The 27,514-nt window shown below is 44.3% G+C and overlaps 1 protein-coding gene across 7 annotated transcripts in view; it reads right to left on the minus strand.

Annotated features, from left to right (window-relative positions):
• The window catches only part of NSD1 (nuclear receptor binding SET domain protein 1), a 1,209,044-nt gene that overhangs the window by 1,037,208 nt on the left and 144,322 nt on the right, over positions 1-27,514 (minus strand). For 3 of the 7 annotated variants that reach the window (XM_078652779.1, XM_078652777.1, XM_078652778.1), the window contains exon 2: positions 5,091-5,881. The exons of 1 other annotated variant lie outside the window; for it this stretch is intronic. In XM_078652779.1, coding sequence (XP_078508905.1) covers positions 5,091-5,864 — 774 coding nt within the window. In that variant the 5' untranslated portion in view covers positions 5,865-5,881. Of the gene's footprint in view, positions 1-5,090; positions 5,882-6,062; positions 6,082-6,301; positions 6,327-6,421; positions 6,545-27,514 lie in introns of those variants that run through there. 3 more of the 7 variants (XM_078652776.1, XM_078652775.1, XM_078652780.1) reach the window with 3 other exon arrangements.

Consider the following 27,514-nt stretch of genomic DNA (forward strand, 5'->3'; position numbering starts at 1 on the left):
ATGCAAAAGTTAAAATTAAGTAATGGGGTTAGAATAGAGATAAGTGGTATACAGTGCATTCATTTATTTTTGTATTCTAATATGTTTCTCTTTGACTTTGCTGCTAGCTCGTACTTGGGCCTGAATACTGATACAAACTCCATCTTGGAAAAGCTGCGCGTGCGCACTCTAGCTCCGAAGCTGCTGAAGCATTGGCATTGAATCCCAGCCAAGAATCATATTATCCACGATGTCTATGAGAAAATGCCCTTCTGACCTCAGGAGGAACTGAAGCTATATAAAATGTATCAAATGTGTTGAACAGTATTGCTGGGTGGAATAAAAGTGCATGGGAAAATAAATGATGGGCGGTAACCGGAATCAACTAAAACCAATAATGAAATTATCTCATCTTAGTATGGTGTGATGCCCTCTCCTTGTCTGTCTGACCAATCCCTGAAGGGGGAACACGTAGATTTGCAACATTTAGGGGTGGTACATTGCCCTCAAAATGCTATAACTACGGTAGGTTTAGATAGAGAAATTGTCCGACTTGTCCAAGTAGCTGACCTGTCACAGACCCAACGCATGCTATAGGAGATCAAGAGCAGAGGTGCTGGCGGAGCACTCTATCAGAAGAATCGAGGTGTTGTGGGAAATTATTGATTACACAGTCAGGGTACTAATTGGTTTTCTGAGAGACAGGGGTATGACGCTGGCGTTGCACTTAGCTGAGATCACCCGTCCTGGTCTGCACCTGTCCTGTCCCGTGGGCACCTGATTAATCGGGAGCCCTGGTCTTTTTGCCCCAGCCTGTGACCAGGATTGGTCATTGCACCATTCTAGGTAAATATAATCCATGTGGTATGTCCTTGTACTATTTCCCTTTCTCACCCTTCCCAGGTACCAATGTTTAAAGGCGTTACTGTGATTTCTTACAAACTTTATGTCCTATTGATTATATTCTTGCTTGTAAATGTTGTGGCCACGGTATTGTGTCCTTTTTGACTCAGAAAATCTTGCATAGATAAAGCTTTTAAAACTTTCCCGAGTCTGTGGTTATTACAGGAAAGGTAAATGTGTCTAAATACTGCCTGTTTATTCTAAACCCTTATTCGATCCCTAGGACTTACAGCAAAGGTGACATGGATTGGTAAGTCATGGTTTACAGGTATAAGTCCTAAAAGGACTCAAAGTACTGATAGGTGATTAGTTAGTAAATCACAGGCAGGACTGCTAGTTCAAGGTATGAATGTTTTACGGGCCCAGGTGAGTATGGTAAAATTATGATGAACCTCCACTGGATCCCTTGTCAGCTCACACCATCTTCATAACCAGCTGCATCATCTGTAAAGCACACACGACTAGTGCTCCGGCTTATTGTGCAGACAAGATCACCATACCTGGTGGCTCTCTGCACATTGGTAGCCAGGACATCATCATAATGGAGACTACAAAATATAAAAAAGAAAGAAAACAAGGGAGCAGGCCTTTTCCATCTATGTACCCAGGAGCTAAAACAATATCTCTGTATACAGCAGACAAACCCAAATCTGCTCAACTTTAGGAAAGAGCTGAAGGTGCACCTCTGTAAAGAACACTTAATGCAGTAACACTGCAATTCTGCTCCCAAATATCAGCTGTTGATAGTATGCTTGCCTTTGACCCTTTACAGGGCTCAGCTGTTTTCAGGATAGATTGGCACTATAAAAATGGCACATAAATGTGTAGAGCAATTGCCCATGACACCCTGTAAAATATATTCATACACTGCTTTAAGTAGCAACATACGCACTGCACAATGAAGATTATCTTTACTACATTATTTTTTTTTAAACTTCACTGAGGAAAAACCTTTGGTAAAGAGAGGGTAAAGTAACAAGAAAAATATTGCCTTATACTGCAGCTGAATAGCTGCAATGGTTACAATGTAAAAAATAAAAACTTCTCATATGTGTTAGTTAAGAAGAGCAAGGCAAACATAACCCTTCCTCATTGCAATGCTCACGACCTCACATAATGTCACAGATCACAACTGACAACGACATTAGGATGACATCACATTTCATCTCACTCTTGACTTAACTGATGACCACTGTGTTTACAAATCACAAAAACATGGAATAAGACTGTGTAGTGGGGGATATCACATTGCATGGCATACTTCAAGAAGTATTCCATCCAATGTGGGGGAGAGTTACAGTCCCCTTTAGAAAAAGTTATTTATGGTCTTTTCCTGAACAAAAATAATAAACAGCAAGAACGAGTTGTTGCTTCTCTAATCTAGGTCGCCCACTACACTGTTTCAAAGCATCCCAATAATGTGTGAGCCTTTGGTTTTCTATGGGGGATTTACTGTGATACCTTAAAGAAAACCTTCCTCTCATTCCCAATTCTTATGTATACCTCTGTGGCTACGCAAACCTTGTTATTCACAGTGGTATTTACTGAAAGCGTCCACCACTGCAGCCATGATCCTTTGCAGTGTTTGAATGGTGCCTGGCAGTTTGCCACTATAAGGTAATTTCATGACACTCTAAACAAGGGTCTCCAACGAATAGCTCATTGTATGGGGTTTATAATTGGGTACATATTTATTGTTACAGCCCTGAAGAAGTCATTGGGTAATTGCCCTTGACGAAACGTGTTGGCGTTTGGCTGTTGTGTACTGTACCAAGATTGTACTGCTGTATCCACAAGTCTTCGTGAACATCCATGGACTAAGAAAATAAAAATAAGAACTTTTCATACTTTGGATGCGCTGATATGGACAATTATTTGTGAACGGATAATATCTGTAATATTAACAGACACGTGCATTTGTGCTCAGGGAACCCTCTGTGTTTTGTTCTATTGTGACAGCAATTACTTTGTATTTGCTGTTTCCTGACAGCGTCAGATGGTAGCTGTCCTTGGTTCCTTTAAAGCCACTTAAGAATATATGTTCTCTTCACTATTTGCTATATGGGCTATGCGCTGGTAATACCTCACCATCAGTTGTTATAATACACAGAGGAGAAACAACAAATATATATATAACCAGGATTTTACTTGGTAGTAACTTACGTTATTTACTGTGTTTCTTAATTTAATTTGGTAATCAGGCACTTTGCAAGAATACTACAAGTGCACATTTGAGGGGTCATCTTTTTAGTAATTTCTGGTGAATTTGCGTGTATTATTTACAATTGTGCTTGAACTAAAACTCTTCTATGTTTGTTGTTGTGAATACCGTCAGCCCTAGGGTAACCAAGGCAACGAGAAACCAATCACAGTGATGTAACTGTGTATGTGCTTAAATGTATATAACTTGCAGCGTCACTCATGCAGATGAAGTGAGCAAGACGGAGGCTTCCGCCGAAACGCGTCTTAAGCAGCTTGATGGAATAAACTTATATAACAACAAAGGTGCTATATACAGGCGTAAATCTACTTCTAGTGGACACGAGGTTTTGGGCTTTACAAATTAATGCGGAGGAGCTGGGTTTCAAATAAGGTTCAGATTACAGTATAGAGATTTTCACGATTTATGTAGAAGTGAAACAAAGGTCATACATGAACTGAAATGAACAAATGTAATGTTCAACTTAGTTTATTTTAGGATGTGCTGCAGTGTGGCCTCTAACACGTCCGCTTTTGACTGTAAAAACAAAGTATAGAGTAGAGACACTCAATAGCACAGGACTGTTCTTAATATCAGTAAATGTTCCTTAAGGATAAAGTGCATCTCATGCAGCCCAAGCGAATGTTTAGATTATTTGGTATGAACTCATGATGCATGGGTACCAGGGAGGCATAACTGAGCTAGGCAGAACTGTGCACTATCATAAGGTACTTTCTGTACTGCACACTACTGTAGAAAAAGTGTGGCAAAATACAAAATGAGGCAATAATACAATGGTTATAAAGCAAAACAAACCATTTTTGCATGTTTACAATACTGAATTAAAAGCACCCTTCTGAGGTTGAGTACCTCTCAAACCACTTATCTAGCACTCGCCGAACGTCCACTTTCACTTTGTTATTTCGCTCGGTGGTGAGCCCCCGACAATACCAGACCCTCAACACAACTGCAGCTACTGCACTGTGGGGACTCTCGACGTCAATATCGTCGTGGGCCTGGCTTTAATAAACAATCACGTTAAGAGCCAACTGCTTCCGATCTAGGCTACTGGAAACAGAACTCTGACCAAGGCATAATTGACAAGCCCACATACAAGTTTGCATACTGCCTGTCACAGTACTCCATGCTTATGGCAGGCAAGTGAGCCCCGGGATCCTAAGCAAGTGGCTTTTCTTTTATGAAAAACACTCTAAAATGACTCCTCTATATAAAGGCAATTACAATACTCGGTGGGGATGTGAGCGCCCCCCCCTCTCCATTCCACCCCCAAGACTAGGGGCTTTTGATTAGAATTAGGTGTTCGCAGAACTAGCCTAACAAGGGAAAGTCAGGTAATGCCCTGTTGAAATCAAGCCTACTAATGGTATAGTACAACCAATGTAAGTGAAGTGTATGTGTGTGACGCGAACCTCGCTTGAAAGCAACGGTGTACACAGCCTCTGGGAAGATACAATGTAATTTATATTGGTGGAATCTCCCCGGAAGACTTTTGCACTTCGTTCACAAATCTTTAGATTTCCATCTACTAACTAAGGCGGAACATTTCTCTGCTAGAACATACGTACTATGCTGGTCCATTACCAGTTATGGCTGCGTACAAAAATAAAAACAAACAACAAACCTAAGGGGCTGCTAAAAGGCAAAAACCAACACACACAATAGCCGAGAGAAATTCGCTACCTGCAAACCCTTTTTTTGCTCAAGGATGTCATGTCACTGTGGAGGGTGGGGCATTGCGTGGAGTTCTCACTCCAAAACAGAAGCATTTCTTCGAGGGACCTTAAAGAGAGGTAACCTAGAGAGACTGGGTTGGTTTCGAGAATCCTGCGGATCCCACCGGAAGCAACTGAAGTACAAGTGCCCGCCCACTCTGGCCTACACGCACTATGAGTGGCTGCGCTGAGCTCTTTCACATGAAACATTCACAAACTCCCATTCAAGCTAACTCCCAGCCACAAATGTTAATTGTGTAACAAAAATCGCTTACAAATTGCACTACTGTGGTAGACGTGGGGCTGCTGATGACGACCTGGTTCTCGGGGGAGGACATCAAAGGGTCAGGGTCTTCGTGATCCTGGGGGTTGTCTCTGCTCGGAGAGAATGGAACAGAGAACGCCGTGGGCACGTCCAAAGGGATGCAATCTGCCAGAGCGTTATCCGCCAAAGTGAGGTCTGCAGGGTACGATAGAGGATCTGTGGCAGTCCTGTTTAGGGGAGAAGTGTCCCGTTCAGTACCCCCTTGCTTCCCCCCTGCGCCAGTCTCCTGTGGGTGCGTGTGTTTAGTTCTCGGCTTCCTTGCTTTGGGTGCTTTCAGCGTGCAGGTTCCTTTCTCATCGGTTCCTGCACTGTGTGACATGCCTGCTGCAGCGCCCAAAGGCTCCACGTGCAGCAGCAACCCGTTCCTGACAGCCTTTGACATCTTGAGGGTGACCTCGGGGGGGAGGGGGCACGGAAGGGCCCGGCTGGCACACAGTGCCGCCGATTCAAGTAACTCCAAAGTGCAGTGGTTGGTGGGGTCCCGGGACCCGGACTCAACACCATCCCCGGGAGGGGCCAGACTGTCCCCGCTGATCATGGTGGCAAGGTCCTGCAGTCTGCGCAGCGGGATGTAGCAAGAGGCGGGGTCCTGTCCCTGGGCAGGCCTGGGGGGCTCGGCCAGACATCCATTGGGGGGTTCTGGAGCGTCCTTCCCGAGGGGGGCGCTGCTTCCCACCAACACAAGCACGCTGTTCCGGGTAGGCAGCTCGCAGGCCTGGTCCATGCTGCGTAGACATCCACCTGGTAGAGAGAAACAAACACAGCGTTACAAAGGGCTCAGCCAAGATGGCAGCCGCGGCGGCAGGCCTGGCCTGCTTGGCCACACAGTGATGCGTGCGGGTATAAAACGCAGGGGACAGCAGGGAAACGGGGCGTGGGGCCGGCCTCGGGGGGCAGACCACGGGTATGAGCAGAGTAGCACCTAGTCAGCCCAGCAGCCTCCGCCATGCCGGTGCAATCACCCCCCCTGCCTGAAGGATGCGGGCAGCTGTGCTCAGAGACTGCGCTGCACACATGTCCCTCCACCCGGCCGCGCACAACCGCTGCACGGCCTGGCGTGGCACGCCGCAGACACCCCCTTCGCCTGGTAGGTCTTGGTGGGTCCCTCCCTCGGGATGCCCTTATCACACTCCACTTCCCCCCTCCCCCGTCACGCTGCACCTCCGGTCATGGGGACTCCGTGCAAGGCCCGGGGACGCGCGGCCTTGCAGACGGCCCCTCCTTGGTGGTGGTGGCCTCACCGTGCACACCGTACCCCCCCCTCCCTCAAGATGTCCTCACCGAGCCGGCTGCTTCCCTGCACGCCGCCCCTCCAGGCCGGGGGACGTTGTGCAGGGCGCTCTGCTCGTCGGCCTCCTCCTCAGCCTCTGCCAGTGAACTGAGCTAACCCGGGCGGGGGGCGGAGAAAGGGGAGGCGGAGGGAGGGGGCAGTCCGAGAGCGCGGCCCGGGGTTCACCTGCCGGGTCGGCCGCACCTTGAGGGGCGCAGTACGAGTGAGGTGCAGTGAGACAGTACCTAGCACAGGGCGCAGCAGCAGGGCCTCTCAAACTGTCCTTCCGCAGCCTCGCAATCTCATTTCACTGCAGGAGGGCCTCTTAGCGCTATTGCAAGACGCCTTACTGTGGAGCAGCAGGGCCTCGCACTGCACTGCAGCCAGGCCCCTCGCACTGCGCTGTAGAACACCACCACTGCAACAGCGCCCACGCCAGTATACTCTGCGAAGCTTACAGCACTAAACAGTCCCACAGTGTCTTGGTAAACCCCACTGCACTGCCGCCAGAGACAGTCGCACTGCATTAAAATCTAGCTGGATTTCAAACAATCGCCAGTCTGCACTTAGACAACTCTTGCACTCCTTTAAGACTTGTAGCAGCTACTGCCTCAACAGGCATCGAACGAGGTTTATACGCAAGACCCTCCCACCCCACACCTCAAAATGTTTTAATTTAGGGGTCTCTCCGGCAGGTCCTATTTCAGACGACACTCTTAGGAATGCCTCTAATAGAGGCTGCACACTTTACGGCAGTATAGAAATAACGTCTTACTGGAGCGAGGTGTCTCTGTCACTGCTACACACTAACACTGCACAGCCACAATTCCATCAATGCATTGCAAATACGAACACTGCAGCCCAGCGCTCATACAATATACACATAATTACACTGCTATGCAACTGGGCTAAGTGCACTATTGCCAGACTCATCACAGAGCGCTGCAGTATCACAACACTGCCACAGGGCACTGCAAGGTTTCTTACACTTCACTGCAAAATCTTCAGCTGTACTACCAGGCAACTCCCAAAGCACTTCAAAACATAACTATGCAGTAAAACTGTGCCAGAATATAATTCTACAATGGAGGGTCCTCACGTAGTAAATGACAGATCATCCATCGCACTGCTGCTAAGCCACCAAAACTCTATGAATTGCTGTGTGTGCGCTTGTACCACAGGTAGGAGCCCACAGCACAGTGAGACTCCTAAATGCCATGCATCAGAACTTTTCACAATGTGCCACTTGCACAATATAAAGCACGGCTACCTGCACTGTTTCTGGGATTTACACTGCAAATCCTTGTGCAGCAGAAACTCATGTTACACCACTGTGGGACCCACACTGTATCACTGCACTGGGACCATTCAATGCAATAACAGGGCTGCTCTGAGTGCTCTTATGACCCTTAAACTCCACTGCAGGGGCTCACTGCACTACAGGAACACTTGATGCTGCACTTAGAACCACGACCGAATTAACTGAATGACAAACATTCACATCTACCTGGTTTTAATGGACACAAGGTGGGTGTGTTTTTAATCTAACTAAAGCATTGAATGGTAGCACACTGTCATTTATAGACAACACATTTTTCATCTAAATGACTTTACAGAGATACTTTTACTGTAAAAAAAATATATTGCATACAAATCATAATGTGTGAAAATCAGGTTTCAGTGAATATTTATCATTTGTGCAACACCAACAAGTGTCCTGATATTTTTTGATCGGATGTATGACGTTACAACGCAGGCTATTACAACGCCTGCCTTTACAACGTGGTTTTTACATCGCAATCCATTACAACGCATAGTGCTTTTGGATGTTGGATAGTGAATAGTTTAATTTACTATTCCAACTCCAGTCCCCGTGGACACTAGGGAAGGTTATTGGATAGTAAATTAACCTATTCCCTATCCTAGAGCGCCCCCCAGCGCAATGCGTTGTAATGGTTTGCGTTGTAATGACCGCGTTGTAATGGTAGTGCGTTGTAAAAGTTTTGTTGTAAAGGTTGTTTACCGTTTTGATCATATTAAAATCTTTGTTTCATCACAGTTCAGAATGACCAGAAAACGAGCTTCATGTTTACTTTTCTAACTGCTGAATGTGTACAATTCATTTACAGGTATTTATGTTTTGCTGAGTGTGAAATTACATCCTACAGCCTTTCCTTTCACACTCCCTGTGCCCCCATAATAATTCCCTTGACTTTTCCTTCTCTGCCTGCAATCCCCATGTAAAAAAAAGCAGCAATTTCACCTAGCCGTTGTCCTCGGTCTTTGAAGTGGAGTAAATATGATAAGATAAATGCAAAATTTAAAAGCATTTATAATTATTGCTTGGATTTCCACGACCCACCAAAAATCGGCTCGCAAACCACCCAGTTTGGGATACACTGCAGTAGAGCACCAGTGGTTTCAACCTGCATTGCAGCAGGGACTCACAATACTGCAAAAGGGTACGAATAGCACCCAAATAAACGAAAAGCAGATATTGTAGATCTTAAAGACCCTGGGTGCCCTAACTCTTCTCAACTTCACATGGGTTTACTTGATTTCCTGTTGGATATGAGAGAGCATAAGCCTAGGCCGTACTGGATAAGCAAGAGACATCACCCTACTTTTAAGAACCCCAGTGGAATTTTCTAAAATAAACGCTTCTGCGTGTTAGTTTTCCAACGGTTACAAGCAGACATACTTGTGCAAATCACATAACTCCACATTGTCACTCACCTAGAGACAATTCTAATTTTGTTGAAGATTGCTATGAACACATTGGGTGATATGGGTGATATATGCTTTATTTCGATACGTAAATATCTTAAAAGCAGTACATACATTTTGAGAATTACATTTCTTAAGGCAAGATAAAAACAGTTTAGAAGTTTATAAAAGCTAAGCTAACACATTGTAAACCAGCCATACAAGAAAAGTGAGAATTTCTTTCTGGATAACCTTAATCTTTATGGGGTTACTCAGTTATATCTAGCCATACAAAATGTTAACTCCTCCCTAAACACTTATCGTATTTAACACTTTTCTGGAATCCACACCAATACTGAAGGTAGGTATCCTCAACATTCTCTAAGGCAAACCACACACTCTAATTTTCAATGACTACTTATAATCATGAGTCAGTTTACCTTGTAACCCCTTTTACTCGGAAGTTAAGCCTACTACCCAACCAATGAAAAAATGTCTTAGGCGAGAGTCCTACAAACCTAAACTACCAGGAGTCTACAGAAGGGAATTTAAACCCTAAGCAGACTTGCATTCTCCAAATGAATGAAGCAGATGTACTTTGTAATGAGAAAGGAGTAGGGACCTGTCAAGACTTCTAGTTAGACATCTACTGGCAGGCCCATTCCTAGCGCTGTGTAACCCCATACAAAGTCAAACCCTTCCACCTATGGAGCCAGGCCATTTCTCCACACATTCTACACAGTGTTCTGGTCCTCCATTGGCTCAGGCTCCAGATCCGTCACACTGCTGGGTTAGAACTTGACCAGTGTCAAGGTATAAAATACGAAAGCAAATGCTGGAGAGGAGGATTCTCCTCCTGTTACCCTGTGTAAGAAACACGGTTAATAATTTGAGTGGGAAATTACGCACAAAAGTTATCTGGGAGAGCCCTCAAAGTCACAAAATTAACCTGCGTGATTACCTCCGCCCTTACTGGAAATCTGATTGTACAATTGAGTAACTCCACCAACGCTTCCTCGCAACACCTTCTTGGGTTACGGATAGGAATTGCTTCCCTTACCAGTCCACTGCGGGCCCTTCCGACCTTGCAGTTGGCAATTTAACTCAGGCATGTAACCTTATGTCCTGATGATGATCCCGCTATTTTACATATGAGATCGAAACGCCGTGGACTCTTTGACACCTTAAACACAATCATATGTATCATTTCAATCCGATATGGTGTTTCTTCTTCACTAATGCTTTCCAAATTGACGATTTCTTTTCCAAGAATTAACCACTGCCTGAGCCTTTCTGTTTGTTTGTACTCCAATTGATGTAGAGTTTCTGTTCCCACTTTATTGCTGTGTCACAAATTCTCAAATATTAAAAGTATTCCTGTCCGGCTGGACAGCGAAATTCAGATTTTATTGCATTTCTAGATTTATTGCTTCTCTCCTATTGTTCTTGTGAGGGACCACAGTGTTTGTAGCATACATTTAGGCTTGGCACTAGCTAGTAGGGGGAGACACTCCTGACCCCCGTAACCAAAGGGGTAAAGGTTCCCAGGTCCAACAATACCCATTTTTTAAATAGGTTCTGTTTGCCTTAATGCAAAAAGGTCCAAAATGCCATGTATGTCACACAAAAAGGAGGAAGGAATGCATCTTCCGGTGGTGGCATGTGCTCATTGAGTAAAAACTATTCATAAAGGGGGTGGTGATGGACAGAGTATCTGAATTAAGCAGAACACTCCTACCCAGTCAAAAGATCAGGGTTTGATCCATCACCATTTTTTAGCTCACTGCACCATCCCAGCTCAGAACCTGGCTACATGCAAATTAGTCTGACCCTGGCCCAGTGCATCATGGGAACAGGGCAGACCAAACTACCAAGCCAATTCTTTACTGGAAAGGAAACAAGGTTCCGGGGACCGGTTTCTGGCATTACAGCCGTCTTCGGCCCGGCTTGCTTGAATCCTGATGGTGCAGTGAGCAAGGGACTCACATCTGAGCATACCCTTCCACACTTGTGGTGGCCAAAACGATTCATAAAGGAGGAAGGAATGCATCTTCCGGTGGTGGCATGTGCTCATTGAGTAAAAACTATTCATAAAGGGGGTGGTGATGGACAGAGTATCTGAATTAAGCAGAACACTCCTACCCAGTCAAAAGATCAGGGTTTGATCCATCACCATTTTTTAGCTCACTGCACCATCCCAGCTCAGAACCTGGCTACATGCAAATTAGTCTGACCCTGGCCCAGTGCATCATGGGAACAGGGCAGACCAAACTACCAAGCCAATTCTTTACTGGAAAGGAAACAAGCTTCCGGGGACCGGTTTCTGGCATTACACCCGTCTTCGGCCCGGCTTGCTTGAATCCTGATGGTGCAGTGAGCAAGGGACTCACATCTGAGCATACCCTTCCACACTTGTGGTGGCCAAAACGATTCATAAAGGGGGTGGTGATGGACAGAGTATCTGAATTAAGCAGAACACTCCTACCCAGTCAAAAGATCAGGGTTTGATCCATCACCATTTTTTAGCTCACTGCACCATCCCAGCTCAGAACCTGGCTACATGCAAATTAGTCTGACCCTGGCCCAGTGCATCATGGGAACAGGGCAGACCAAACTACCAAGCCAATTCTTTACTGGAAAGGAAACAAGCTTCCGGGGACCGGTTTCTGGCATTACAGCCGTCTTCGGCCCGGCTTGCTTGAATCCTGATGGTGCAGTGAGCAAGGGACTCACATCTGAGCATACCCTTCCACACTTGAGGTGGCCAAAACGATTCATAAAGGGGGTGGTGATGGACAGAGTATCTGAATTAAGCAGAACACTCCTACCCAGTCAAAAGATCAGGGTTTGATCCATCACCATTTTTTAGCTCACTGCACCATCCCAGCTCAGAACCTGGCTACATGCAAATTAGTCTGACCCTGGCCCAGTGCATCATGGGAACAGGGCAGACCAAACTACCAAGCCAATTCTTTACTGGAAAGGAAACAAGCTTCCGGGGACCGGTTTCTGGCATTACAGCAGTCTTCGGCCCGGCTTGCTTGAATCCTGATGGTGCAGTGAGCAAGGGACTCACATCTGAGCATACCCTTCCACACTGTGGTGGCCAAAACGATTCATAAAGGGGGTGGTGATGGACAGAGTATCTGAATTAAGCAGAACACTCCTACCCAGTCAAAAGATCAGGGTTTGATCCATCACCATTTTTTAGCTCACTGCACCATCCCAGCTCAGAACCTGGCTACATGCAAATTAGTCTGACCCTGGCCCAGTGCATCATGGGAACAGGGCAGACCAAACTACCAAGCCAATTCTTTACTGGAAAGGAAACAAGCTTCCGGGGACCGGTTTCTGGCATTACAGCCGTCTTCGGCCCGGCTTGCTTGAATCCTGATGGTGCAGTGAGCAAGGGACTCACATCTGAGCATACCCTTCCACACTTGTGGTGGCCAAAACGATTCATAAAGGGGGTGGTGATGGACAGAGTATCTGAATTAAGCAGAACACTCCCCGGAAGCTTGTCTCCTTTCTGGTGAAGAATTGGCTTGGTAGTTTGGTCTGCCCTGTTCCCATGATGCACTGGGCCAGGGACAGACTAATTTGCATATAGCCAGGTTCTGAGCTGGGATGGGGCAGTGAGCTAAATAACGGTGATGGATCAAGCCCTGATCTTTGGACTGGGTAAGAGTGGTCTGCTTAATTCAGACACTCTGTTCATCACCACCCCCTTTTCTGAATCGTTTTTGGCCACTATAGGTGTGGCAGGGTATACTCAGACATGAGTCCCTTGCTCACTGCTCCATCAGGATTCAAGCAAGCCGGGCCGACGACGCCTGAAATGGCAGAAACCGGTCCCCGGAAGTTTGTCTCCTTTCTGGTGAAGAATTGGCTTGGTAGTTTGGTCTGCCCTGTTCCCATGATGCACTGGGCCAGGGACAGACTAATTTGCATATAGCCAGGTTCTGAGCTGGGATGGGGCAGTGAGCTAAATTACGGTGATGGATCAAGCCCTGATCTTTGGACTGGGTAAGAGTGGTCTGCTTAATTCAGACACTCTGTTCATCACCACCCCCTTTTCTGATTCGTTTTTGGCCACTATAGGTGTGGCAGGGTATACTCAGACATGAGTCCCTTGCTCACTGCTCCATCAGGATTCAATCAAGCCGGGCCGACGACGCCTGAAATGGCAGAAACTGGTCCCCGGAAGCTTGTCTCCTTTCTGGTGAAGAATTGGCTTGGTTGTTTGGTCTGCCCTGTTCCCATGATGCACTGGGCCAGGGACAGACTAATTTGCATATAGCCAGGTTCTGAGCTGGGATGGGGCAGTGAGCTAAATAACGGTGATGGATCAAGCCCTGATCTTTGGACTGGGTAAGAGTGGTCTGCTTAATTCAGACACTCTGTTCATCACCACCCCCTTTTCTGAATCATTGAGTAAAAACTGCCTTCACTCACAAATTTGTGACATGCTTCATCATCCGGCTTGCTTACTGACACCCCTGTGCAGACCAACGCCTGGGGTGGAGCAAAAGGGAGGGGGGGGCAATACAAAGTTGTGGGATCACCAAAGAGAAGTGCAGCATGTGAAAGTTAAAACTAGCTCGGATGATTCCCTAATTCTTATTTCATTCCTGGGCTACCTGTCGAGGGTTAAAAATATGAAGGATGGTGGTGATATGAGAAAATTAGGATCACTTCAACCCTCCTTACTGCAAAGGTGTCAACATGTTTCTGCTGATTCAACTGCGCCCACAATGTTGGGCCACTCCGGCACTAATCAGGAACTTCAGGATCCCAAAACACAACACCAGTTGATCCTAATTTAGGACCCCTCCAAGATAGGGTTTTTATAATTCACACTCTTGTTTAAACCTGTAAAGAGACCACCTTCCAAAAGATCCCCTTGCTCTAGAAAAGTAAATATGTAAGAGCAAAAACCCTTTTTGTAAGTGCGTTACGTACATCTCACCATCCGCACACCACCATCGCCTAGAGCCCCAAGTTATCTCACTTGTAAGCTCTTGCTATCCAAAACTGAATATTTGTTATGGAAAAGTTATCATTTCATTCAACCGCAGGTGTCCGTCACATCATTTCTAAAGCGCATGTCTAACACGGGTCTACTAACGCAGAGCAAAGTCTCACACTCACCGAGTTCCCTAAAACATTTAACATGAACGATTGAGAGAGTAGGAGAGTCTCCTTGTAGTCACACACTACACAGAGGCAAAATATGTACATGTCGAGTTAAGTGGTGGGCTGCCCAACAATAGTCTTATACGAAGTTATACGAGTATGTCATCTTTTAAAAAAGGTTTTGTGGTGTTACGCCCTTCTACATTTAGGACATTGTGGTAATCGGTGCGGCCCCCACCTATGACGGCAGCTAGCGTTTAGCAAGTTTTTACATGCCCTGTCTAGGCGTTGAGTATAAAACACACTGGGTACCTTCTTGCGATTAGAGTGACACCAGTATATTTATCATCGGTATGTCACTCCCTCATATGGTGACATTTTTTATCTAGATGGCACCCCATCTGGTGTCCACATATTACTGTTGGCGCTTAATAGGGGGGCCCTGTTCTTACATAGTCAGGTGCCCGGTGTTCAAAGAAGCTCCTATGCGCCCAGGACGTTCATGTAGTATTATGTAAGTATAGGTATATCGTTCCCCACTCCCCACCCAGAATCCTTACTTTATCAAGGTGAGACCGCTGCCTGGCTATAACACACCTCTCGACGTGAAGGTGGCGGTCTCATTCCTCCGGGATTCCCTATATCGGGAAGTTTTTTCCGGTCACGTGGGTAAACGTTCCTGTTCGTGACCCGGACATGATGACGTCCTTGTTGCCCTCTCAACCTGGATTTCCATTGGTCTCCTAGCGCCTTCCTGCAATAGCTCAAGTGCATTTTTTTCATTCCTTTTCTTTTTTTAGCGAGAAGGAGAACATTATTCATGTGGATACACACTTGGGAACGGGTGTGTGTATACCTATCATTAATGATACCCATCATTAATCTATTTATGTCGATGCGTCCATACATTCATTTGTACAGCAAAAACAAGGGAAATAAAGTATTCTTTATGTATATGGCCCCCATGTAAGGGACAATGTGCTTGACTGTTCTATTAATTGTCGCCATAATTGGTGTAATACATCAAAAACAGCGCAAACATGTGTGCACATACCTCTGTCTATTAAGGGCTTTACGGTGCTCCAGGGACAGATACATATAATTAATTCTCTACTTATGTCTATTCGTCCACACATGCATATGTACGGCAAACACAAGGGAAATACTGTATTCCAAGATGTATTTGCCCCCCCCTTTTTTTAAAGTGCTGATATGCTTGACTGTTCTGCTAATTTTCACCATAATGTGTGTGATACATCAAAACAACTTGAACATGGTGTGCATGTACCTCAATTTAGGGTTTTACAGTGTTCATGGTACAGATGAGTGGCGTTCAGCTCCCAGAAGCACATGCCCCAAAGTCGTCCAACCATGTCCAATGTGAAGTCTGCTTCCCCATCACATTCTAACTCCTGTCTCGCCCAATATGGGGCAGGGTCGCGTTGTAACAAACTACCTACTCACATTGTGTCGTATTGGTATAAACGTGGAAGCGATTTTTCAGATAAATAATTTCCAATATTACTAAAGAATTCATCTGTTCAGGGTCTTCCAGGGGATGTCATCATTGAGCCCCACCTCATGACAATGGTCTGTATATTTTTGTTCTCTTAGAAGTAGTCTCTTAACATCTCCTATGGACTTGTAAATCTTTGGTTTATCCAGTACTGTCCAGAAAATGTCATTTACTGAATGATGTTCCTCTGAGTAGTGTGTAGTGAATTTAGTGTTGGCCCTTTTCACCTCTGATATTGCCCCCGTGATCAATGATGCGTATCTTCACCTTTCTAGTCGTCATGCCTATGTATTGCTTTTTACAGGGGCATACTATTAAATAGATCACGTTTTCTGAATTACAATTTGTATGGAGCTTCTGTACCCGTGGGTAAGTCAGGCCCACATCAATGCTCTTGGTGTCCTTGGTCAGGTGGCATACATCACACAAGCCACATCTCGTGTGGCCTGTCACCGGGGTGTTATTCCACCGACCCTGGGTTCTATCCTCTGCTGTAGCCTAGGGTCGGGTATGAACTAGCAGGTCTTTCAAGTTAGCACTTCTTCTGTAGGAAAACAAGGGTCCATCTATGTTGACGCCGTTGGAGTTCAGGATCCACCAGTTCTTGAGTATCCGGCATCTCATGTGGTGTTGAAGGTGGTGACGATTACGGTGCTTCTAACAGTGGGTTTTTCCAACTTTTCCAAAAAGGCCCTCCCTATTAGCATTTATGGTTCTTTTTCTTGCTCGTCTTACCACCTTCTCAGGATATTGTCTATCCTGGAGTTTCTTGGTTAGGAGCGATGCTTCCTTAACAAAATCTGTCTTGTCTGTACAATTCCTCCAGAGACGGAAGAATTGCCCCACTGGCAAGTTCTCTCTTAAGGATTTGGGATGGAAGCTCTCGAATGATAATAGAGCATTCTTGTCCGTTGGTTTGTGATAGACCCGGGTAGACCCATGTTCCTCCTTTTGGTTCAATAACCAAAACCAAATCCAAAAAGGGAATTTCTTTTTTGGTGATGGTTGATGTGAAATGTAGTAACAGGTTGCGGCCATTAAGCCACTGTAGAGAATCCCGTACTGTTGATTCATCACCCCTCTATATTACTAAGACGTCATCAATAAATCTTCACCACAGCTTAATGTGTTGAAACCAGCAGATCCCTTGGTTGTAGATATGTTCCTTCTCAAAGGCCCCAACATATAGACTAGCCAAACTGGGGCGAAGGTACTACCCATGGAGGTACCGTTGGTCTGTAGATAGATGGTATCCTCAAATTCGAAGAAATTCTTGGTGAGAGTTATCTCCGCCAAATTCAGGATGAATGCTCGCTGTGTTTTGTAAGGCCACTCCTCTGCGTACAACAGGTCCTCCAGCACCCTCGATATTTCTCTCCGGGGAATGTTAATGTAGAGTGACTCGATGTCAAGGCCCAACAGGTATTCGTTCAAGGGGTCAAACTCTATCTCTTTGATAAGATTCAATATGTTCTATGTGTCCTGTAGGTAAGCTTCCATGTTCTGTACCAAGGCTTTGAAATAGAAGTTACAAAACTGTGACAAAGGTTCCAGTATGGATCCTATCCCTGATACAATGGGTTTCCTGGGTGGTGGTCTCGTAGGCTTGTGTATCTGCTGGAGTGTGCAAAAATACGGTATTACTGGTTGGTCCTTGCACAGTTAGTCAGCTTCTTGTTGAGAGATCAAATCATTGGCCAGGCCCTCTTCCACTATGGAGTTTATTTCCTTCCTAATTTCTGCTGTGGGGGTCTCTCCAGAGGATGCTGTAATTTCTCTGATCAGACAGTAATCGTACTCATCTGTATATGCCTTTTTGTCCTGAAGGACAATAGCTCCCCCTTTGTCCACTGGTTTGATCGCCAGGTTCGGGGTTCCTTTCAGGTGTTGCAGAGCATCCTTTTCATCTTTGTTCAAGTTTCTAAAGGACGGGTTCTGTGATTTGCAAAGTTCCGCAAAATCATGGATCACTGCCAGCTCAAATCTTGCTACCTCAAGGGGTAGAGTCGCAATAGGGGGCATGAATTTAGATTTCGGGAGTAATGATGGATGACCAGTTGGTGTATTCCTTTCCTCCTTCCCTTTAAAAAAAGAGTCTTAATCTGATGTTCCTAAAAAATGCTGCCAGTTCCTGCCGTACAGATGAATTCCTTAGTAATATTGGAAATTATTATCTAAAAAATCACTTCCAGGTTTCTACCAACACAACACAACGTGAGTAGGTAGTTTGTTACAATGCGACCGTGCCCTAGATTGGGCGAGACAGGAGTTTGAGTGCGATGGGGAGGCAATCTTCACATTGGGCACGGTTGGACGACTTTGGTGCATGTGCTTCTGGGAGCTGAACGCCGTTCTTCTATACCATGAGCACTGTAAAACCCTAAAACTGAGGTACACATACACCAAATATCAAATATTTCTTTATTCGGCATTTAAAAAATACCATAAAAGTACATGAAAAGTGTTTGAAAAAAACTTTAAAATACACTTCAATTCATTTCATTTGCCAAGGGTCACTCAGTTAACGGGCAATACAATCAGCTCCTCCCTCTCGAGTTCCTTATCCTGACCGCAATCTTGATAAAATTCGTAATACAGGACAAAGTATAAACATCATTAGCCTTTTGCAGGAACAATAAAGCTACCTTGGCGTGTTTAAACTTTGCTCTTTTCAAGATTCCCACCAGGATCTTGCGCCTAGGTAGTGTATAAAATGAACATAATAAAACAAAATGAAGGGTATCCTGCGGAGACCTATTGTCGCAGCCGCAGGTTCCCTTCTGCTCAACCGTTGAAGTAAAAACCTGGGGGGTCAGCCAGTAGATGATGTAAAAGGTTGAACCTAAAACGAGTCATAAAAAATCTGTCCTGTGTGTTATGGGTCAGTGCAAGATAGGGTTCCATTCCACACTCAGTTTTCAGTAATCTGTAAGCAGCAACTGTGGGTTTAGGTTCTTCAATGGCCGCCCTGCTTGCAGTTGCCCATTCCCCAAACATTTTCTTAACTCTCAGTTTATCTTGGGTAGTAATGGCTTCAGGATTAATAAAAAGGTTCTTACAACCAATACCCTCGAGGGTGCCCTTTACATATTTTAGCCAGGGGATGCAGCTCCCTTTATCTCTTTTCAGGCAATCTGTAATGATTTGTCTGCTTAAATCTGCCTCCGGGTTAGTCCAGATCTTCACCCAGGCCAAAGCGACCTGACCTTGATTTGATCTTCAATATAGGCTCCTCCTAGTTCTTCATGTATGATATAGGCAGGGATACTGTGTGGGGATTTAAGTACCTTTCTGAAGTATTTATTTTCCTCTGCCTGTAACTGTTGAATATTTATGAAGCCCCAAACCTCTGCCCCGTAGGCTACTTTGGCACAACAGATTGATCTGTACAAATTCATAACTTGTTCAGGTGACCACCTGCCCAGCCTACGACCATAATTCATTATTGCCCCGGTTGAGGCCACCAGTTTTGAACAATGTTTTTCCACAAGAAGTTTAAAATGTAACAACCCATCAAATATAGGCCTAAATAAGAAAAGGACACATACACCATGCTTGCGCTTTTTTGATGGATCACATCCATTATGGTGACGAGTAGCAGAACAGTCAAGAACATCATCACTTAAAAAAAATTTTTTTTAAAGGGGGCCAAATACATCAAGGAATACAGTAATTACTTTGTTTGCGCCATACAAATGCATGTGTTGGCGCATTGACATAAGTAGAGAATTAATGATAGGTATCTGTCTCTGGAGCACTGTAAAATCCTTAATAAACAGAGGTACATGCACACATGTTTGCGCTGTTTTTGATGCATTACACTCACTATGGTGACAATAGAACAGTCAAGCACATTAACCCTTACATGGGGGCCATATACATAAAGAATACTTTATTTCCCTTGTTTTTGCAGTACAAATGCATGCGAGGACACATCGACATAAATAGAGAATTAATGATACGTATACATACGCCTGTTCCCAAGTGTGTTTGCACATGAATAAAGTGGTCCTCATGAAAAAAAAGAAGACAAAAGAATGAAAATATATGCATTTGAGGAGACCAATGGAAATTCGGGCAGAGAGGGCAACGAGGATGTCATTACGTCCGGGTCACGAGCAGGAACGTTTACCCATGTGACAGGAACAAACTACCCGATATAGGGAGTCAAGGAGGAATGAGACCGCCACCTTCACGGTTAGAGGCGGGTAAAAGCCAGGTAGCGGTCTCACCTTGATGAAGTAAGGAGTCGGTGGGGAGTAGGGGACGATATACCTATACCCACCTAATATTACGTGAACGGCCTAGGCGCATAGGAGCTTCTTTGAACACCGGGCACCTGAGCCATGTAAGAGCAGGGGCCCCCTATTAAGCGCCAACAGTAATGTGTGGACACCCATGGGGTGCCATCTAGATCAGCAATTTGACCATATGAGGGAGTGACATACAAATGATAAATATACTGGCGTCACTCTAATCGCAAGAGTGCACCCAATGTGTTTTATACACGACACCAATAAAGGGCACGTAAAAACTTGCGAAACGCTAGTTGCAGGCATAGGTGGGGGCCGCCCAGATTACAAGGTCCTAAATGTAGGGCGTAACACCACAAAAAATGAAAAAGACATTATACTCGTTGTATAGCTCCGTGTAAGACTAATTTTGGGCAGCCCACCCCTTAACATGTACATATTTTTGTCTCTGTGTAGTGCGACACTACAGGCAGCTGCTCCTACTCGCTCATTCAAATTAAACGTTTGATGGAACTCGGTGAGTGTGAGACTTTGCTCTGCCTCAGTAGACGCGTGTTACACACGCGCTTTAAAAATGGAAGAGACGGACACCTGCGGTTGAATAAAATGGTAACTTTTCCAAAACAAATATTCCGATTTGGCTACCAAGAGCTTACAAGTGAGATAACTTGGGGCTGTATGCGGATGTTTTGTGAGATGTACGTACACACACTTACTAGAAGGGTTTCTTGCTCTTCCAAATTTACCTTTCTAGAGCAAGAGGATCTTATGGAAGGTCTCCTCTCTTTACAGGTCTAAAACGAGAGTGTAGGAAGCTGGCTCTGTATATACAATACCAAAATGAGGTATAGTGTGCACAGAGTCCAGTGGAACCCCAAAGGTAGGCAGAGGTAAAAGTAGATTGAACCTTACTCTCTATTTGTGGTAGCGTAGGTGAGCAGTAAGGCTTTATCAGAGGGTAGAGTTAAGCATTTGTTGTACACACTCAGGCAGCAAATTATGTCACAAACTCAAAGACTGAATTCAGAGCAATTTGTTTGTATAAAAAATATTATTTAGTTATATTTATTTTCTAGAACCGAGCAAGCCAGGTACAGGTAAGTATAAATGGTACTTTTCAAGGGAGGTTGAACTATGCAAGCAAGCTGAATGGAAATGTCTGTTACAGGTTTGTAAATCGTTTCAATACAGTGGAAATAACTGTTGGATTACTTTTGATTACTTTATGGAATACTTTTTCTACTCAGTGTGATATGCCTAGATATCACATTGGGACATTTCCTAGAGAAAAGGCAAGTAAAGCGGTTTTTAGTTATTGAAGTTTTTCAAGTTCTCATACAAAACCAACTCCACACTTGAAACAATTTTAAAGGAAAAAGACTCAATGTATTCCTATGGAGAAAATATGGTTATCGGTTAACAGGTAAGTACTTGGTTGTGGGAGTTGGTATTTCGGGGTAAGAACCAGAGTTCCCCCAGGGTCAAGGATGCACTCTCAAAGCACCCTCAGCGATACTCAGGCAGCCGGGTGCAGAGTGCTGAGGCTCAACGTTATCCAATGGGGAATAGGGGGCCTCTGGTTGGTGGCTGCTTACAAGCAGGACACAAGGTTGTAGGAGCAAAGCTCCTGGTGTTAGGCTCAGGGCAAAGGGGGATCTGAGTTAGCACCCAAAGTTCACCCACAGGGCCACTGGGTGCAAGGTGCTGTTTTGGCATTGGGGGCCTGTTGATTTCAATGAGGATTCTCCGTTGCAACAAAGACGGCAGGCTCGGGACAAAGCAGGAGTGTCTTTAGGCATTTGGTTTTCTTACCAGCTCTGGTCGCAGCCGGGGGATCCTCCAGAAAGAGGCTGCAGGCTTTGCTTGGAAATTAAGTCAGGTCTGAAACCACTAGATATGAGATCAGTAGTGCCTGGGAGACCTCCTCGTGTTGTTGGGCCACTCGAATTAGGGCCGTAGGCGTCGGTGCAGAGTAGTGTTGACTTGCGGATTTGGTTGGAGCCAGAGTTTGTGGGTGAGCAAATCCGATGCTCCCGGGAAACAAAGTATTTGACTTGGAAGCCAGGGCAGGTCCTCTGGGTTCTTGAGGTTGCTGGCTGCAGGACACACAGGGATTTGGCTGGAGCAGGTTCAAGGTGGAGACAGACCAGTAGGGCTGGGGCCAAGTCAGTGGGCCTACCCTGTGCAGTTACAACGCTTACCTAGGGTTGAATTGCTGAATATATTTTAAAATGAGGTTTTTACTTATCAAAACGGGCTATTGTCAGGTCAGGCAACCCTGCACTGCAATAGTCTGGCTACAATGGGTAGCCCTAAAGCAATTTTTGCATAGCCACTGTAGTAGATGACACAATAGGAACTGCAGTCCACTGGTGGCATTCAACTTCCAAGAACTGGGTACACCATGTATACTATATACTAGGCAGTTATAGGCAAGTTATATATACCAATTTGGAATAAGTCATTTTAACCATGCTTACGGGAGGGGGGCACAGACCCTTTCCTACTGGTTAGCAGGGGTAAAGTGTAAAGAGTTCTACAGTCAGCAAGCAAAAACAAGGGCCAGCAAAGGCAAATGATCTGAAGTGATGGTGCAGAAAAGGCAGATTTTCTACACCCTGCACCGGCAACAATATTTTCAGATGACAAAGCGCATTTTTAAGTTGAATTTAGAAACGGTTCAAGACCTCCAACATGTCTATGGTGAGGAGGCAGACACTATACATTCACTTTACTATAGAGATGCTGACCTTTACTTGAATTTGCAAATTCACACCCCTACAGAGTTTCTCCTGGATAGGCCTTAGGGGCATCCTATGGAGTAAAGTGCCTCCTTTGTATTAGTGGTGCATTTAGCTGCGAAATCTTGGAAATGCTGCTTCCCACAGAGAAGTAGGTTGAGCTCCTCACAGAAATTTAACAGTGCTCCTCACAGAAATGTTACAATCTGGACCGTCGACTTGTGAGCCCCTAGCATTTTAACGATGCCTTGATTGACCTAACATAGCTGCTTTTATTTTATTGTTTTGTACCTGGATTTATATAGCGCTTACTACTTACTACGAGGTGTTGAAGTAGTTTATGCTGGGTAGCCAACTACTCCATAACTCAAAGTTAGTGCTTAAGTCAGGTTTGCTGGAAATGGTGACAGTTAAAAAGATGCACACCACGTTGTCAGACCCCTCAGACTGATGTAGAAAAGTTAAAACTAATGTTGTGGGTAAGATTACATTTTTTTTAAGATGTGTTGCTTGGAGAGAAAAGGTGTACCGGGGACCTAATCCTAAATTAAGTCTCTTGACACGGTAAACAATGTATAACTTGTGGCCCTGTGCTACTGGAACTATAAAAAAATGCGTACCTCATATTGTTAACTATTCTGTAATAAATCCTAAAGTTGTTAAGAAAATGTTTAAAAGTTAGTGGGTAATCCAGTCATTATCTCAAAAAAAATTCTGCTCCACTGTGAAAAGTCCTATTACAAAATATCACATGCCAGCACCAGGTGACCTAATTTTTTTAACGCAACATCCAACCAGAGAAAGCATTTTGATACAGGTTTTCATAAGCCATGAGCAAAGTAAACCGAGCAGTTTTCCTTCTTCACTAAATAGAGAATCAAAAATATTTGAAGCTATGAGTACAAAGATCTTTTCTTCTTCCAGCTTGACATTACACTCCCTAACTATTGACTGTCTCCTGGATCATTACATGTATGCCCTTTGGGACATGTCACATGAGGTGTGGCCGACCTTATTGAAGGACATGTGTAATGCCTTCACTCAAACACTTAATGATGATCAGGATGCTGCAAAGTACGTTTTACATTCTAGGGAGCACTCTAAGGGTTCTGGTGCCAGTGCTACAGACACCAAGGTCATTTTTTGACTGCATGCCCAGATGTGTTACAATGGATTTTGCCAAGCCTTCGTCCTCCAAGATCGGTGGGTAGCAGAATCCATCACTGACTCTCATAATTGTACTCCATCATACTGGACCAGTGGGTCCTTCAAATTAACCAAGTTTGTTATGCCTTCTATTTCTGGATGCACATTTCCCACCTTTCCCCGGTCTACCCTCTAGATTTCAGTGGAATAAGGCATAATTTTGTTAATATAAATGAGTCCTCTTAGTTGCCAGAGGGAACATCAACGGCGTTTTGACCTCATCAATTTAATAGGTCATCATCAGGACACAAGGTAAAGATTATGAAAGTAACCATCAGAGACCATTAGTGACTCAATAAGTGGTCATGTCAAAAATCCAAGTTCATTTAGATGCCTCGACTTGATCATGAAACTCCAGAAACCATAGTCCCAATGATTGCCACAGTTGAATCTTAAATGAGGAACTCAATTCCAAGCCTGGATTAACGATCTTCACAGGACCGCATCTGAAAACAGTGATTCACATTGGAAATTCACCAAGCGGGAACGGTTCCTGAAGTCCTACGATCAAGTTGAGGCATTTAAATGAACTTGGATTTTTGAAGTGACTATTGCATCACTAATGGTTTCGATGGTTGCTTTCATAATCTTTACCTTGTGTCCTGATGATGACCGACTAAATTGATACGGTCAAAACGCCTTCGATGTTCCCTCTGGCAACTAAGAGGACTCATTTATTGCATTATTCATACTGGTCTATATTGGACACTTTTTGTACTATTTTTCCTCTGTCTTTTTTTTTAATTTACACAGTTATTTGGAGTATTCTATGTAACTTTATGAGCACCAATTGTGTATGTTTATATTTCTTTTTTGTTTCATTTGATGTTTTAAAAAAAAGTTCTCTCAATAACAAAAAGCTATTTTCAAAAAATTATTTTGTCTGTGGGTACCTCTGTATATTCATCTTTAATTGTATTACTATTTTTCATTTTTACTCTATATTATTTGTTTTTTTATTGTGATATAATATGACAAACTCTTCTACTGTGGGTAGATACACTTTTCTTACATAAGTTTCTCCCTGAACCATTGTAGCAGTTATATTTTTTGCCCCAGGTTCTGGGTAGTATAGCTGCCTTTGTTGCAGCTATTGAAATCTCATTTACAGCAGGTGTAGAGGATTCCCTTTATCTGGGCCATTCTGGACAAGGTTTCCCCAGAATGCCTTCCGCGCCCACAACAAGTCTGTGACATTCAGACTACGATCACTGTGTTTCAGGAAAGAGCTTCTCTGGCAAGGCAACTTAGGAGATGGTTGGTGGACGTCAAACTGATGTGCAGCAGGCCATTTTTGTAGCCTATCAAGAGCCTGAAATAGTGACTGATGCATCTTCTGTGGTCTGGCAGGTCATCTGGACAAAGTGGAAATCACAGATCTCTGTTTTAAAATGGCTCAACATCACCATATAAGCATCTCCTTGGCCCTAAACGCGTTTTAGCCTGACAGCTTTTTTTACTGTAACAAAATCATGATCATTGCCCTGCTGCCAAACTCACATCTCCACTGAAAATTATACTAAAAAAAAACTCTGTATGGCTCCTCAAACTGCATCCCTCTACCTTACAAAAGTCTTTTTCAAAGAATGTCAGCTGGACCTTTGGGGGCTATAAGTACTGTAAGGACTCCCTGCTGCAGGTACTTTGGCACTGCAACAAGAATGCAATTCCTCTAAAACTTTAGTAAAGCTATGCCTGCCCTACACTGCAATGGAGACTCACTGCAGTGCACCTGGAGACCGACACTGCACTGTGGAGGGGACACCACATTTCTTGTACAAAGGCCTCAGACTGCATTGCAAATAGTTGGCAATATGAAATCACATAGCAAACGTTACTGCACTGTAATGGGTGACTCACACTGTCCCAAGACTTCCTGCATTGCAATGCCCCTTATTCTGACTGAAATATCGGATCCCGTTATAAAACTTCATACTGAACAGTTTTTGTGGCATTCATCCTCTTTCATTGAAGCCTGGTTCTTGAGTACTGCATCATAAGTCTCTCCATGCAACCCCTGTTCACCCCACTGATTCTCCAACGACAATGCAGAGCTTCACAACAAAACTCTAGGGATTTTCCAAACTAGCAAACTTCGTAGTTGTATTGCAAAATTGCATACAACAATCTTTTCCACGCTATTATGCAATTCTGTGGCAGTTGTATTTCTTCTGCATAATCAAGGATTTAAAGCACATGCCACAAAATAATCTATTGCATGATTTGCAGGTTTAAACATAAGAATTGCGTTTAGCTCAAACAGATCTGAGGTACTTTAAAAGAAATTCCTTATGTAGACTTCTACGTTGGCATGCCATCAACAAAGGTCCCAGGTTGCTTTTATTTGTCAGCTTCAAGTGTTATACTGATTGTAATTAGACTAAACCTATACCTAAATAGTACAAACATGAAAATAATGTGAAATGATATTTCCAAATAAATGTGAACAAATGTGTCATGATATCCCACATAATTTAGTCAACCTTGATTCATAATTTGAGCCTCCTACACACTCATTGATTCCACTGGCCTTGAGTTCAGAGTACCGGCTCTACATCTTGGGCTCTCCCTTTCAGACTATACCACAGGCTTCTCCAACAAGTAGTTTGCAAGCTACTGGTAGCTCTCCAGCTAAAAGCTCTCCTGTGTGCATACAGCTTTTACGTGGTTGGATTGATAGATGTATACAAAAATTGAATAGTGTGAATTTGAGAAGAAAATGTGTATTTTTCAGAACTCATAATGGTATGTTTGGAGAAAAATGATTGAATTTTCAAAATATATTTAAAGTTGATAGTTGTGTGATATTGCAGTGTTGGGTACCAAGGACATTGCAGCTATGGGTGTTATCTATCTATTATCCACACTAAGGCATTCCAAACTGATTAAGCCTTTTTAGGTTTAATCTACAGCGCACTTGCGCAATCAGCAAAAGCTGTTTAGAAAAAAGCTTAAAACAGGCTTCGAGTCTGCCAATACTTATCATTGGTAGGCTTCCATGTCACTCGCATTTCCTTACTTCTTACTGGTCATGCCTTCTGCAGGCTGCTCACCTCCTCCTGCATTTCTCCGAGGGCTTCTGTCACTGCAGCGGATCATGGACCCATCGCAGCTTCCTGTTTTTTTTCTTCTTTTTGCAATGCACTCTATAAGAGGGCAAGGCACTGTATAGTCTCCCCACCCCGTCCACCGCCTGCTGTCCCTTGTTGCTTCTCTCTCCCCCAAAGCATACACGTGTTGCTCCCTCTACTGTCCGCTGTATCCTTGGGCCCTTCTCTTGCTGACCATTATGTTCCCTACCCCCGGGACTCCTCCAACTGTCCATTGTAATCACACTCCCCCAACCTCCTCCCTCGTGTTGCTTTCCCCTTCCACCCCGCCCCAACAGTTTTTATGCAGGCTGCTCTGCAACATGGCTTAAAGGGAAAAACGTGCTATGACACATTCAACGCTAGCCGCGTCAGAGTGCTTTTTTAATTTAAGCCCTACTGCACAGCAGCTCTTGTTGCTGCACAACATGACTTCAACTAATTGACAAAGCCAATA

This window comes from Lissotriton helveticus, chromosome 7 (assembly GCF_964261635.1).
Source record: "Lissotriton helveticus chromosome 7, aLisHel1.1, whole genome shotgun sequence".
Lineage (NCBI taxonomy): Eukaryota > Metazoa > Chordata > Amphibia > Caudata > Salamandridae > Lissotriton > Lissotriton helveticus.